The sequence below is a fragment of the Echinops telfairi genome, unplaced genomic scaffold (assembly GCF_000313985.2).
Source record: "Echinops telfairi isolate 266 unplaced genomic scaffold, ASM31398v2 ScPeMD7_10;HRSCAF=50, whole genome shotgun sequence".
NCBI classification, from domain to species: domain Eukaryota; kingdom Metazoa; phylum Chordata; class Mammalia; order Afrosoricida; family Tenrecidae; genus Echinops; species Echinops telfairi.
The window spans coordinates 13,062,082-13,077,531 of NW_022103907.1; the positions used below are offsets into that span (position 1 = coordinate 13,062,082).

The 15,450-nt window shown below is 44.8% G+C and overlaps 1 protein-coding gene across 1 annotated transcript in view; it reads right to left on the reverse strand.

Moving 5' to 3' along the window:
• Nucleotides 1-15,450, reverse strand: part of CDKL4 (cyclin dependent kinase like 4) — a 46,069-nt gene that overhangs the window by 6,212 nt on the left and 24,407 nt on the right. The window contains exons 5-7 of the mRNA XM_004711124.2: nt 9,532-9,729; nt 7,619-7,701; nt 6,336-6,392 (exon numbers count right to left, since the gene is read on the reverse strand). Coding sequence (XP_004711181.1) covers nt 6,336-6,392; nt 7,619-7,701; nt 9,532-9,729 — 338 coding nt within the window. The remainder of the gene's footprint in view (nt 1-6,335; nt 6,393-7,618; nt 7,702-9,531; nt 9,730-15,450) is intronic.

The window sequence follows — 15,450 nt, forward strand, 5'->3', positions numbered from 1 at the left end:
CGTTGCCAGCATCATTTTCAAAACATTTTATTTCTACTTGAGCCCTTGGTATCAGCCCATTTCCCCCTCCCCTGCCATGATATTCTTCAATTGTCTCATAGGAATGTGAAAAGTGGACTATGAATAAGGGAGATGGCCGAAGAATATTAAAAGCAGCGTGGACAGCCAAAAGAGTAAGCAGATCTGTCTGGGAAGAATTGCAACCAGAATCCTTGCTGGAGGTGAGACTGGTGAGACTTCCTCTCATGTGTCCTGGCCATGCTCTCAAGGGTAGCCAGTCTCTGGAGAAGAATAGTATGCCTGGCAAAGCAGAGCCAGTGAGAAAGAGGGAGACCCTGAATGAGACGGATTGACCCAGTGGTTGAATGGGTTCCAATGACGATTGTGGGGATAGCTCAGGCCTCGGCAGTGTTTCACTTTATTGCACATGGGGTCATTTGGGGGCATAGCCAACTTGATGGCATCTAACAGCCGTAGAAGCAGCAGCAGCAGCAGCAGCAGCAGCAGCAGCAGCAGCAGCACAGAGAACAAACTGTGGCATTTAGATGCCATCATAATTGCTTTATTTAAGGCTTCCGAGTTCATAGAACCATCTTTACTACAATTTCTAATAGTGACCCAATCAAATTGATAGTGATAGGATGATAAGAGCTACAGGACCAATGAGTAATAAATAATAATGATCACGTTCATCGTCTGACTTTATGTCTAATGAAGAAAACTGAAAAGGCCCATCATACACTGGCCAGTGCATGGCACCATTGTCCTGACCGCCACTTGTCTGACAGTTTGTCTGACTGTGATGGCCTGTGTGGTACTGCAACGCTGGAAGCTATGTCACTGGTATTTCAAACACCAGCAAGGCCCCCCAAAGCGAATAGGTTTCTGCAGAACTTAGACTAAGCACAGACTAAGAAGAAGGACTAGACCATCCACTTCTGAGGGATTAGCCACTGAAAACCCTATGGATAACATTGAAACATTGCCAGAGACTGACAACCTCGTGAATAGAAGCAGAATATTGTAAGATGTAGCACCAGAAGACGAGCTCCTCGGGTCGGATGGCCCCTAAAATATGACTGAGGAAGAGCCCCCTTCTCAGAGTCGAGGTGGCCCACATGATGAGGATGGAGTGAGGCAGGCCTTCGGGACCTTCATTGGCTGATGGTGTGTGACTCAAAGTGAAAAGAACAGAAATGAACTGGAACACACAAAGAACGGCTTGGATACATTGAATACGAATGAGAGGAGAGCTGATGATCTGTGGGAGGATATCAAGACGTCCTTCATGAGGACAGCAAAAGGTCATCTGAATGGCAGGAAAGAAAGAAAAGATCGAAGTGGATGTCAGAAGAAACTCTGAAACTGGCTCTTTATCATAGAGTAGCTAAGGCAAATGGAAAACATGATCCGATCAAAGAGCTGAATAGAACATTTCAAAGGGCAGCTTGAGAAGACAAAATGAAATAATAAAATGCAATTTACAAAGAACTAGAATTAGAAAACCAAAAAAGGAAGAACACCCTCAGGATATTTTAAATGGAAAGAAGTATACAAAACATTTAAGCCCAAGTCTCAATATAAAAAGATTCTAGCAGAATATGGAACGATGCAGGAAGCAGCCAAAGAATATAGAAAGAAGATAGTCATTGTACCAAAAAGAAGTGGTTGACATCCCACCATTTCCAGAGGTAGATATGAGAAAGAGCCAGTGATATTGAAGCAAGAAAAGAAAGCATTTGCCAAAAACAAGGCTCCCGGAAACGAGGGAATACTAACTGAACGGTTTCAACACACCGATGATGCACTGGAAGTACTCACTCATCTGTGCCAGAAAATTTGGAAGACAGCTATCTAGCCACCTGACTGGAAGAGATCTCTATTTGTAGTCATTGCAAAGAAGGGTGACCCAACAGAATGCTCAAACTATAGAACAATATCATTAACATACCATGCAAGTAAAATGTTGCTGAAGATCATCTAACAAGGGTTATAGCATTATAGTGACAGGGAGCAGCCAGAAATTCAGGCTGGATTCAGAAGCGTATGTGGAACAAGGGATATCATTACTGGTGTCAGATGGATCTTGGCTTAAAACAGAGAATATCAACAAGATGTTATTTGTGTTTTATTGGCTATGCCAAGGCATTTGATTGTGTGGATCATGACAAACTATGAATAGGCTTGAGAAGAATGGGAATTGCAGAACACTTAATTGTACTCATGCGGAACCTCTACATGGATCAAGAGGCAGTTGTGTGATTAGAACAAGAGAATACTGCATGGTTAAAACCAGAAACGATGTATATCAGGGTTGTATCCTCTCACCATACTTATTCAATCTGTGTGCTAAGGAAATAATCAGAAACGCTGGATTATAGGAAGAAAAGTGCAGCATCGGGATCAGAGAAAGGCTTATTAACAACCTTTCATAGGCAGATGCACAGCCTTGCTTGTTGAAAGTGAGGACTTGAAACATTAGCTGGTGACGACCAAGGATTCAGCCTTCAGGATTCTGATGCCATGCAAAGAAAAGCCCAAATCCTCACAACTGGACCAATCATGATAAATGGAGAAAAGACGGAATTGTCAAGGATTTTGTCTCGCTTGGATCCACAGCTAATGCTCATGGAAGCAGCAGTCAAGAGATCAAATGACAAGTTGCCCTGGGAAATCTGCTGCACAGACCTCTTTAGAGTATCGAAAAGCAAGGGTGTTTCTGTGAGGACTTAGGTGCACCTTATCCAAGACACGGTATTTTCAGATGCCTCATATGCATTGAAAGTCAGACACTAAAGAAGGCAGCCTCAAGAAGAATTGATGCCTTTGAATTACGGTGCTGGTGAACAATATTGAAAAGACCATGAATTGCCAAAAGAACGAGCAAATCTGTATTGGAATCAGTACAGTTTACTAGAGTATTCAAAGTGCTCCCAGGAGCACCTGGCATAAGAATGTTCCATGGCAGCAAGGGTGAACAACTTGGTCTCACATACTTTGGACATATTATCAGGAGAGACCAGTCTCTGGAGAAGGTCAGAATGCTTGGTAAAGCAGAGGGGCAGCGAAAACAAGGAAGGCGCTCAACTAGATGGACTGACACAGTAGCTGTAGTTCACAGGGTCAAACAACAACTGTGAGGACGGTGGCACAGGACCAAGCAGTGCCCGTGCTGTACACAGGGTGGCACCTGAGAACAACAGCTGCCTGCGGTACTGTCATCAGCTAACACTTCACCTGTCGGCCATGAGATAGCCATGTGACTTATCCGTGGTTAAAGATGTCTCCTCTACGATTAATAAAAGAGAGACTTCTTTCATCTAACAGACAGAAGTCCAGGAGATAGGGTGTAGCCCATGGGACAGCAGTGTCTTTGACCCACTTAGAGAATTAAGTCGCAATTCAATACTTACAGGTCTAAATTACAGTTGAGAAACAAATATGGCTTCATCCAAAGTCTTGGACTCTTCACTTCTGTAGATGAGGACAGGGAGTTTGTCCTATACCTTGGGAAGGACCTTCAAAGTGCTGAGGAAGACAGGTCAGAGCAGGGGAAAGGGGGTCTGAGGGCACAGAAGAGATGGGCTCTGAGTCCCAGAGAGGATTCCAAGAGAAGCAATCCAGCACCCTGGAGAGCACCCGGGAAAGCTCAGCGCTGGCAAATGTTGTTCCACGAAGGTTGGCACCATCATCTGGATCAGATTGCTTTTAAACTGGGCTGCTCAGTATTAATAATCTGAGAATCTGCTTAAGGATAAAGATCGCAAGGTCCAACTAATGGATATTCTGAGTCTGTAAATTGGAGATTGACAGATTAGAAACTGGAATTTTGAAGAAGTGTCAAAGTCATTCCGCGGAGTAACTGTGTTTGGAAATGACTGCTATAGATACAGCTTAACTGGTTGTTAAAGGCAGAGCTCCTCATGCGATCCTAAAGCGCATTCAGCATCCACAATGGGTCAAGCATGACTAGCAGGACTTCCGGCACGATGGCGCCTAGGTAAGCAGCTTGCATGGAGAGCTCCGTGGCAATCAGTAAATCCACTGATTAGAAAACTGTGTGGGGGATTCAGGAAAGGGAAGGGGGACCAGACCTCAACCTGGTGTGCCAAGCCTTGAGGGCAACATACCTGCATGAAACAGTGAATTAACAGAGGTCTGCCCAGACCACACGGGAGCAAACTAAAAGGGAAAGAGAGAGAGAGAGAGAGAGAGAGAGAGAAATGCATCCTGGCCCACCAAGCTTCAAGGACGACATTCCTGCTCGGAGAAGCCAATGCAGAGAGGACTGTACGGTCGGCCTCACCATGAGATGCGAGGTCCCCTTACTGGCCCACAGCGCTACTGGGGGCAGCACCAGAGACACCGTGCAGGAATTGTGCCCGGTTGACCCCCGCCCCCCCCCCCGGCGCCCCCCCAGAGCATAACACGAAAGGAGCTCAACAGAGCAGCAAGGGAAGCAAAGCAACAATGTCCTCAAGGAATTCTGAGAATAGACTTTGGACTCGGGTGGGGGCAGGGCTTGCACTGCATCAGACCCGATCAGAAAACATTCATAAGGGTCAGCAGACAGGCCTGGAACTATTCATAGGCTCTTTCTTTCAACTTTCTTTCTTCTCTTCTTCCTTCCTTCCTTCCTTTCTTTCATCTATATAACATAGGCAGGATAAACGATCCTGAGGAGAAAACAATGGGACCGACGGTTCCAGGGAACAGAGGAGAGGAAGAGATGGGGGAAAGGGATGAGGGGAGCCATCAAACTCAGGGACAAGGCAACAAGAGATCTAAAATTGATGGTGAGGAGGGCATAGAATGCTTGCTGGGGTTCGATTAAGTGCAATGTAGCCATGAGGAAGTACAGAGAGCTGAATGAAGGCCGAACCATGATGGTGGGACAGGAGGAAAGTAAAAGGAAACAGAGGAAAGAACTAGGAGCAAAGGGCATTTATAGAGGTATAAACATAGGCATGCATATATGTAAATATATTAATATATAACAATAGGGATATAGGTCTATGTACATATATTTATAGGTTAAGTATTAAGGTAGCAGATGGACACTTGGCCTATACTCAAGGATTCCCTCAATGCAAGAATACTTTGTTCTAAAAACCTGGCATTCTGTGGTGCTCACTTTCCTAACATGATCGCTGAAGACAAAGCAGGTGCATAAGCTAATTTGGTGAAGAAAGCTGATGGTCCAGAGCTATTAGAAGATATAGCATCTAGAGTTTTAAAGGCATGAAATTTAAAAAGTGGCCATCTAGCAGGGAAGTAACAAAGCCCACATGGAAGAATCACATCAACCCGTGTGACCATGAGGTGACGATGGGATCGGGTATCAGGCATCAGAAGACCCAAAACAAACAACCATTTTGATGTGAACAAGGGAGGTCAGAATGGAGACCCAAAACCCATCTGTAGACCTTTGGACATCCCTTCACAGAAGGGTCACAAGGAAGACACAAGCCAGCCGGGTGCAGTACAGCACTGACGAAACATACAACATTCTTCTAGTTCTTTAATGCTTCCTCCCCCGCCACTATCATAATCCCAGTTCTACCTTACAAATCTGGCTAGACCAGAGTATATATACTGGGACAGACAAGAGCCCTTGACACAGAGGATCCAGGACAGATAAACTCCTCAGGACCAATAATGAGAGTAGTGATCCTCTCATTATTGAGGGTAGAGAGAAGGTGGGGGGAGAAGAGGGAGAAAGGTGGAACCGATTGCAATAATCAAGTACAACTTGCCCCTACGCCCCAGGGGGACAAACAAAGTAATGTGGGTGAAAGGAGACAGCAGATAGTGTAAAATGTGAAAATAAAAATCATTTATAAATTATCAAGGTTCATGAGGGTAGGAGAGGGAGGGAGGGGAAAACAGAGGAACTGATGATATCAAGGGCTCAAGCAGAAAGGAAATGTTTTGGAAATGATGATGGCAACATGTACAGATGTGCCTAGTACAATTTATGTATGGATTGCTACAAGAGCTGTAAGAGCCCCCAATAAAATGATTTCTTTTAAAAACAAGAATGACTAGCACTGGTGGTCACAGCTTATTCAAATGTATCCTCTTGATCACTAATCTTGGGTCTAATGCTGCAGGATTCTGAACTTTCCTAGTCTTCCAGGCATTGTAATATAGACATTGAAACATGTTACTTTTTAGAACCACTGAGTTTCCTTTAAATGCAATGATTTTACAATTTCTTGTTTCCAAAGATGACTCCACCTTGGTAGTGTGTGCCCATTCCCCACCTCTCCTACAGTTACCGCTACAAGCAGGACAACGGGCGCCCAGGCATGTTCAGCCCGATTCTGAAGTACCTTCATGAAATTCAAAGCCACGAGATGAGCACCTAAGAACTTTTCCTCAAGCGTTTCCTGGAATATAATGTGAAGAATTTCAATGTTACATCACGGAAATGTTGTGTATATTTTGAATTTACCAGTCATTAAGAACACGCTTGAGAAAGTGACCCTCGATAGGTTAGATAATTCCTTGTAAACGTTTTAAAATCACATTTTTAGATATAATAGTATGCTTTACTACAAAGGCATGAAAGACATAAAGCCGGCCTTATATTGAAAATGTCAAATAGCTTGCAATTGGTGCTGGGTCCAAGTGGATCTCGAGGTCCTTCTCTGACCTGTCACAGCTGTTCTGCAATATCCACTCATTACCCACTCAGCACCGATGGAGCTACATTGACACACACACACACACACACACACACACACACACGAGTACAGAATGCAGCAGAATGATAAAACACACGTCACAAGACTCTAGAAGAAAGGGGAGGAAGGAGCTACAAAGACAAAAGTGATATTCTACTTTCCTAGCTGTGCAGTGAGCACTGTGTGTGCTGCGTGTCATTCTTAAACACGTGCCATAGAAATATTCTTTTGCAACTTAACCTTTAACCTTATAGTCTATTCAACCTTTAAAACTAGAATAAAAAGAACAGTATAAAAATCATCACATTGTTCTACATACTAGATTCAAAATGAATACAGTCTTTAGAGATAGCTGGGGCCATTTGGACCTCAGATGGTTCACAAACCCAAACGTGGACTTGGGGCTGAGTGCCTTCGGCTTGAGGCTCACAATGAAGGGGCACGCGATTTGGGCATTTCTTGGTGACTGTAAAAGAGCTTTGTGACATGGCAGAAGCAGGACAGAGGCCGGGCCATGAGCTGTGAGCATGTCCTGCCCACACAGCTGTATGCTCAGCATTTCTCACTGTGATGAGGAGCATCCTCTTTGCATTCTCCGTGGCCATGGCAGTGAACTATCAGCGCCCCCCCCCCCCAACACACACACAGGTAGCGTTGTAAGGGAGGGATCACTGGTGTCAGAATAGGGGCTACTCAAGTCGGGGGAGGAATAGAAGGTGGAGCCCTGTCTGACCACTGCCTTTGGCAATCAGTCTTGGGAGGAGGAGACAGATGTGGCCACCTCTTGTAGTTTCCTCATATAGCTTCTCTGACCTGCACTAGTGTGTCATAAGGAAACACAAGCCAAAGCCACAGAGATGACAAAGCAAACTACTACCCCTTTAATGAAAGTCACAGTACTATATCCCAAAATCGAGGGAGCCATTTACCATGTCTTCTGGTTCGGGAATACTGATGCCGTGGAAAAACTGATTGCTTTTAAAGATCGACTGATGCCGTGGGATGAGTTTTCCTGTAAAGCACAAACCACGTAACTCACGAGAAAGCCAGGACTAATACAGCATTTGAACAGTTAACCTCAGGGGTGAAATAGGGAGCCCGTGTCTCCTCGCAGACTTGGGAGCAATGGATCCCTGGAAAAGCATGCCTTCTCAGGGGAGGTCAGTTTCCCAACACCGCCCTTGGTACCACCTGGGGCTTGGTCCACCTCGTCCTGCTGTCAAAAGGTGAGGTGAGAAATTGGTCTAAGGCCTTTAGATACATTATTCAATTTAATTTTATAACAGCCTCACAACAATAACAGACACAGCTTTTAATTTCCACTGAATGGCTGGGAAAACCAAGGCTCAACAGAGACTCAAGGGGGTTGATAGCTTGTCCGTGCCTATTCAGCGACAGGATTCAGGATTCACACTCGGGTCTGCGGAACTCCTGGTACATTTCCTCAATCCTTTTTTTTTGGAAATCGGTCAGGCAAACGATACATGCTAAAGGTGTGGTCCCTAGGGGTACTCTACCTCGAATTTTCATGCTACAAGATTCTCCAAAAGCTATTGGAGCTCCACAGAACGGAGTCAGGCTCCAGTCAAAATCTCTGGCCTGGCAGCCGTGCGGACAGGGAGTGACCGTGCGGACAGGGAGTGAACGAGAAGGAAGGAGAGAAAAGGTCACCTTAGGTTTTTAGAGGCACGGCTCTCTACTACGCTGCTGGCCGGAACTACTGCCCACTTTTCGGAGTGGCCCCAGTGACCGCAAGGACGGACCCAGCATAAGGATGGCGCAGGAGCGGGAGCTGTTTCGCTTTGTTGTGCTTTCGGTCACTAACCACCCTACCCCCTAACACCCACCACCACCACCACCTTTGGGTTATCTTCCCTTCCAGCCCGGTGGAGGTAGACAACCTGTGGAAGATGAAGAGTCAGGCAAGGGAACCCTGAAATCCCATTCCCACCATGCATTTCACTGGCCACATAGATTAGAGCCAGTCCTGGAAGCCTCCTGAGCCTCAGTTTCCCCATGGGTTAAACAGGCACAATCAGAGTGCTATAATTCCCTTATCTGACTTCCCGTAAGACTTGGAAGAGATGTGCATGGAAGGCATTCATAAACTCTTAGGCACCTCTACAAGGAGAAGTGCCAATAGTACTCTAAGCTCAGGCGGCCACTCCTGAGCAGGAAGTACAGCTGGACTCCTGAGCTTTAGGGCAGGGCTGTCAAACAATGACCTCGTGCCCCAATCTGTGTCCCTCTGGTCTAGGACCACAGAATGTTCACCACCTTTTTAAGTGGCTAAAGGAAGATCACAAGGATATTTTGTGATGTGTGGAAATTATCCAAAATTCAAATGTCAAGAGTCCATAAGTTTTATTGGTGCCCAGCCACACCCATTTGCTGAAGGATTTTTCTCTGTGTGTGTTTGCACAGTCACAGCGGAGTTGAGAGGGTGTGGCCAAAACTTAAGATAGTTGCCATCTGGCCCTTTACAAAATAAATAAATTAAAAAAAATTATGATCCCTCCCCTACAGTATAGAGGGGGAATCTATCTTCTTTTACTGAGGACAGAAATGACATTGGATCAAATAGCTCTTAAATCTGACAAATACCGTTATTCCGTCTAAACCCAATGTAGAAAGCCAATGCAGTTTATTCCATGGCCAATGCATTTTATTTGACACGCCGCCTGAAAATCCCTCCCGGAGAAGCGGTGTGGCTACAGACTGAGACGAACCCAGAACGACCTAGCACCTTGGAGAAGCAAGAAAGCTCTTGTTTTGCATTCAAATCACATATTATTACTATCATCACTTAGCAACTCCCTAAGGCATACAGTGTGATTCATACCTAGTGTTCGGATGATCAAATAAAGTTGGTCCACATCTGATTTTCCAGGCCAGAGTGGCTGGCCGGTGAGGAGCTCTGCAAAAACGCAGCCAATCGCCCACACATCGACCGAAGAACCGTACTGGGTGTCGCCTACAAGAAGTTCAGGAGCTCGGTACCATCTCGTTGCGACATAATCAGTGTAGGCATCTCCTGGAACTGCAAGTGCATCAGATCTGGTGAGCCACATTCTCCCAGAGCTGCCGGCCAAGCGCGGGTCAGCACGCAGTCAGGCAGGCTGCAAGTACCACTTCAGCCAGCACGCTGCCAATGGTTAATGCTGGGAGGTTCCCTGTCAGCAATTACTGAGACAGTTAACTTTCAAAGGCATTTTGACTAGATAACATGTATCTTAATCATCAATATCTGAAGGATAAGACTGTGTGTATGTGTGCGGGTGTGAATATCTGTAAAGTAAATTCAAATCTAAACCAGCTATTACTCAAGTCTGCATTATTAACAACAAGGTGCTAATCAACTGCACTAAACTAATTCTCTATCCAAATTTGTTCCAGAGGATTCATTAGGACAGAGACCTCAATTTGACTCCTTCGGGTCCATTGTCAGCAGCATTTAATTGAGACAACCACCTGAGAGCACAAGCACCCAGCCAGAAAGGTGCAAGTCTCCCCTGGCCCCGCCCAATGGCACCCCTCTTCCCCAGTGTTCCATCGGAGCTGCCTGCTCACGGATGCAGCCGCCCATCTGCAGGTGTGTGATGTCCGTCTCATCAGATCAGCGGAGTGTGCACTGGGGGATGAACGGCCTGTCTCTGGTCAGCCCTGCACAAGCAGGAACTCCTTCTCTAATCAGCCATCCCTCTCCCACAGCTGTCCTCGGAGCCCCTAAGCGTTCCTTCTGGGAACAAGCACGTTGTTTTGCCACCTCCTGAATGGGCACGAACGATCCCCGGGTCAGTTTCCTGACTGCAGACATCATCTAGCTTGGCGGGAACTCAGTCGAGGACCAGGTGATCCACCCCTTAATTCTTTCTCTGCTTTTCTATTTTCTTCTATTTTGCGTCTCTTCTTTATCTTTTTCTTAGTATTTTTTAATTATTATATTCTCTGAATGCCCTCAGTTTTGTTTATTGTCTCTCTCTTCTCATTTTTATTTACTTTCCTTTTCTTTTTCGTTACTAAGTTCTCTTTTTCTTGCAGTTGTTTGCTTGTTTTCCCCACGCTCGCTTTTACTTTTATTATTTTCTTTTGTTGCTACTGATTGTTTTTGTTCTCCTAATCTTTTACTTTATCCTATTTGACAGGCAATGGAAATGGTGTCTACATTGATCGGTCACACCTGTACTTCCTGCAGTCCCACCCACTGGGCCAGGGTTACTACCCACTCCTGTAGCCCTTGATCAAGGATAGACAACAACCAACACCAGGCAAGCCCACCCTCAACTGTGCCACCGGAATGCAAACTGAGAACTGTGCACAACTGTGCACAACTCCCACTGTCCACACGGCCATCAAAAGACAACTCCCCCTTGGCTTTTCAGCCAAATGATAGGACTTATCAGGGGAACACTCTTACTAGTGAGGCATACAGACCTTTCAGTAATCAACCACGTGAGGTCCAAAGAACAGCATTCATCCAAGGGCAGAGTGAGAGAGTGAGTAAATGTGTGTGTGTGTGTGTGTGTGTGTGATAGAAAGGCAGAGAAAAGTATTGAAGAGTTATTGGTAGGAAGCCACCCCAATACCCCTAATATTATGAAAAGCAAACAGATACTCATAAAAGAATCTGAACAAACTCCACACGAGATAGACCACAAAATAAAATCATGGCATTATCATAATAAAACTTTTCAAAACCAAAAACTGAGGAAAGAACTCTGATAATAATTTTTGGAAAAAGTTACCTACAAAGAAGAAGCAATAAGACTATCTTATCCTCTGAGTTCTTGGCAGAAACCAGGCAGTCAAGAAGGCAATAATAGTATGTTATGTTATAAAACTGTGAAATAAACAAAATTACCAATCAAGGATTATATACCCAGCAAAAATTTCCTTCAACTATAACAACAAAATTCGAATATTTGCAGATTTAAAAAAAAATAAAAGGAATTTTCAAAAGCAAAACCAACCTTGCAAGAAATCCTAAAGGGAGTTCTTCTGACAGAGAACAAACAACCTGAGATGGAGACCTTGCTGCCCAGTCACAAGCAGACGCGTTGCTTTCATGCCTGAATGTTCTGGCACGGTAACTTGTGTCTGCATTTACATTAGTTTGGGCAGTTTGTAAGCCTGAAAGCAACATAGGTCTTCATAGGAGCTGGCTGCCTGGGATAGTTTGGCTTGAAATTGCTGGTTGGCAAAGTGTTAACATACGTGCTAATCCAGATGTAGAAGTGTCCACAGAGAGCTGAGATGTGTCCAAAGTGAAATAAACGTACCAAACGGAAAACAAGGATCATGATATAAATTTGTGAACATTTATTTACTAAGGAAAAAGAGGGACAACATTGTGAAGTTCAGAATTTCCAAGTGGAGAGGAAGTCCACTAGACTTCAAGACAGAAGAGACTGGTTTAAACTTGATTTTGTCATTATAAATAACATCAGTGTGAAAATCTGCACACGGCAGATTCTTCTGTATTCAGGACTGCTTCTTTAAGTGGTTTTCTATGAGTGGAATTACAAGATTGAGAGGTATACATAGTATATATATTAATTATAAAAAAGCTAATATTTTTATTTAAAACTATAAAAAATGTAAACAAACCTAAAGAGAAAATAAAAACCCCATGCAACATTGTGAGCCTGAACATGTTTTTGTAGTTAAGTTTCCTCGAAGTATACATTTTTCATGTATGGTATTAAATTGGATCTATTCTTTAATCACTTCCTTATTTCTGACCATTTATGTTCTTTCTAATTCTTCTCCAGTAATGAACTGGAGTTAGGCAGTACAATGAATTATTATTTTTTTCCTTTTTTTTAATTAAAAGATCATTTTATTGGGGACTCTACAACTCATGTTACATCCATACATCGCTTGCATCAGGTGGATTTGTACCTATGTTACCTTCGTTCTTTTCTAGACTTTTACTTTCTGTTGAGCCCTTGGTATCAGCTCCTCTCTCCCAACTCAATGAATTATTTAATATGGGTCTTCTAGTTGTAAATCTTTGTCACTCACACCAAACCACCTTTATACTGATGGCTCTGGGTAAGCAGGTGGAGGAGGAGCCTGAGCTGATGATCTGATCCAGCTATGATCAATTGTTAATGTTAATTGTGAATGCCATCCAGCTGGGTATAAAATGAGCCATCTGAAGCAGAAGGGAGGGCTCTAACTACTGCAAGAGTCGGGAATGGCGCTGGTCTTCTGAACTCCGAGCTCCCTGCACATTGAACCTCCTTGAATCAAGGGACAGTTTTGACGTCAAAGGAGTGGCACAGAGGAGCAGCAGCAACAGAACCAGGACTCAGCGCATGAGACAGAGCTGTGGACCTCCAGGCTACGGGGTAAGTAAAGCTGAGTGCTTTGGGGCAGGAGGCTGGCTTGTGGAGTGCGGCGCCTCTGAGCACTTGAATTGGGAAACTGGGTTTGCTGACCCATGGAGTTGGAGCTGAATGCCTTTGGGTTGAAGCTTATGGCAGAGTGGCATGACCTTTGGCTATTTGACAGCTGTAGAAACCTGGTAATCCTGCCCAAGGTGGGCAGAACAAAGCTTGCAGAGACTAAGCTGACTGCACAACTGTAGTCTGAGCATGTCTCACTTGAGTTGTAACCTGCTAATTTCCCGAGTAAACCCCATATTCGTGAGCATCGTCGTGGGTTCTGTGTGGCCCACCCAGGAACAGAAGTAGAGTGAACAGGGTTGAAGGGTTGGAGAGTGGCAGTGTGTCTGACCTCTGCCTTATGTCGGTCGACCTTGGGAGGAGGAAGAGGTCAGGTGTGTCCTCCAGGCTGTTTTTTTCAGGTAGCGCCAGGAGTGGAATTTATTGCAATGGCTCCAGGTTTGTTGAAATTATGAGACTTTGTAAGGGAAAGAATGTAGGGTATGGTCATTCTTAGATGGTGACTTTGATTATGGTTACCTGTAATGGCTAAAAGGAAAATAAGAAATGACACATTAGAGCTAAGGGGCGAAAAGCTGCTTCCAGAGTGGCCTGAGGCCAAAGCCTGGCTGGTTAAGCAATGCGTGATTGACAAAGGGAGGGTCGCTGCTGCACATATCCCTACGTTTCTCCAGAGGGTCTGAGAATGGGGCCTGGGGAGGACACTGGCACCACTAGACAGTTCTCCACATCACCTGAAATCATTTTTCCCCTGCTAGGAACAGGGATGCACCTGGAGTGCCAGAGCAGAGGCGATCCTTCAATAGAAATATTATAACTATCACCTGAACCTGAAGGCCAGCATTCTCAAGGGCCTGGTAGAATGGATTATACACCCCACCCCACCAATTTTCAGAATTGGGGTTGACTGTGAATAGTGTTGCATTGCCTCATGGACAGACAGCCCACTAGTCTTGCACCTATGAAACCCCACCTAACACGAATGGGAATGGACTGGGGAAAAAGCACTTGCTAGACGGGTTTTGCTACCAACAATCTGGACTCCTACAGTAGCTGAACCTGATGTCCTTCCACAAGATGGAAAAGTTTGGGTAAAAATAAATGACAAATGGAAGGAAGGAGAAATAACAGCTGAAGGTGAACGGTTATGCAAGGGGAAAATATATTATGCTTATTCCTTGACTCACTAATCTCTCGGTTAAAAGGGGTAGGAAGAGTGAAGTTGAGACCACTTTTGTAGAATCTGACCAGATCAGATGAAACTTTGTCTCCTCAGAATATGGTTTACATTAAAATGATTAAGTGTGTGTGTGTGTGTGTGTGTGTGTGTGTGTGTGTGTGAATTCTGCAGGTTTGAAAAGGACACTGGTCAGAAGAGCCATGGGGTGGCCTGCAGTACAGTGAATTATTTAATATGGTCTTTCCAGCCCATAAGTCTTTGCTACACACTGAAAACAACCTTTGCCCTGATGGTTCTGGGTAGGAAGGTGGGAGAAGCTACTGATTGGCTTATGTGATTCAGCTGTAAGTGACTGTCTATAGGGTTAATTGTGATTGTTGTCCTGCTGGGTTCAAAATGTGCTTTCTCAGAAGCAGTGGGAGGGATTCTTAGTATTAGCAAGAGAAGAGTAGGAGGGGAGCACATCTTTTCGGACCCCAATATCCCTGCAAAATGAATTTCCTTGATGCAGGAGACAGTGGACATCCGGACTACTGAGCAACTGCTTTTGGACAGGAGGCTGGCTTGTGGAATGGGGTGCCCAGGACACTTAACTGGGGAGCTTGGTTTGCTGACCCACAAAGCTAGAGCAGAGGGCCCTTGGGCTGAGGCTTATGGCAGAGTGGCATGCCCTTTGAGCATCCACTGGCAGCTTTAAAAAGCTTCGTAACATTGCCTAAGAGGGCAGACAGCAGGCTGAGGGGCAGCAAGAGGTCTGCCTGTGGGAACGGCTGAGACTGTCCTGACTGAGCAACGGAATCTTAAGCAATTCTGAATTGTATCACCAGAGCAGAGTGAATAGGGTTAGAAGAGGCGTGTGGAAGGTGGAGGTATCCCTGACCTCCACCTTGTGGCAATCGGCCTTGGGAGCCAGAGGAGGTCACATGTGGCCCCCACACCATTTCCTCATTACTCTCCAGTGAACATTAAGGATAATTAGTATCACTTGGTATTAAAGAGTCACAGGGTACTTTTAAGACGTACTACAATTTATTTTGCAAGCTGCTTTCCTGAAGATTGATCCCAAATCGTGTTCCCACTAACAACAGTCTTGTGAATTTTGTGTGGTTATTGCTTTAAAAATCTTTGCCAACTTTGAGTGACAAGTAGAATTGATGTGCATGTCTTTGAT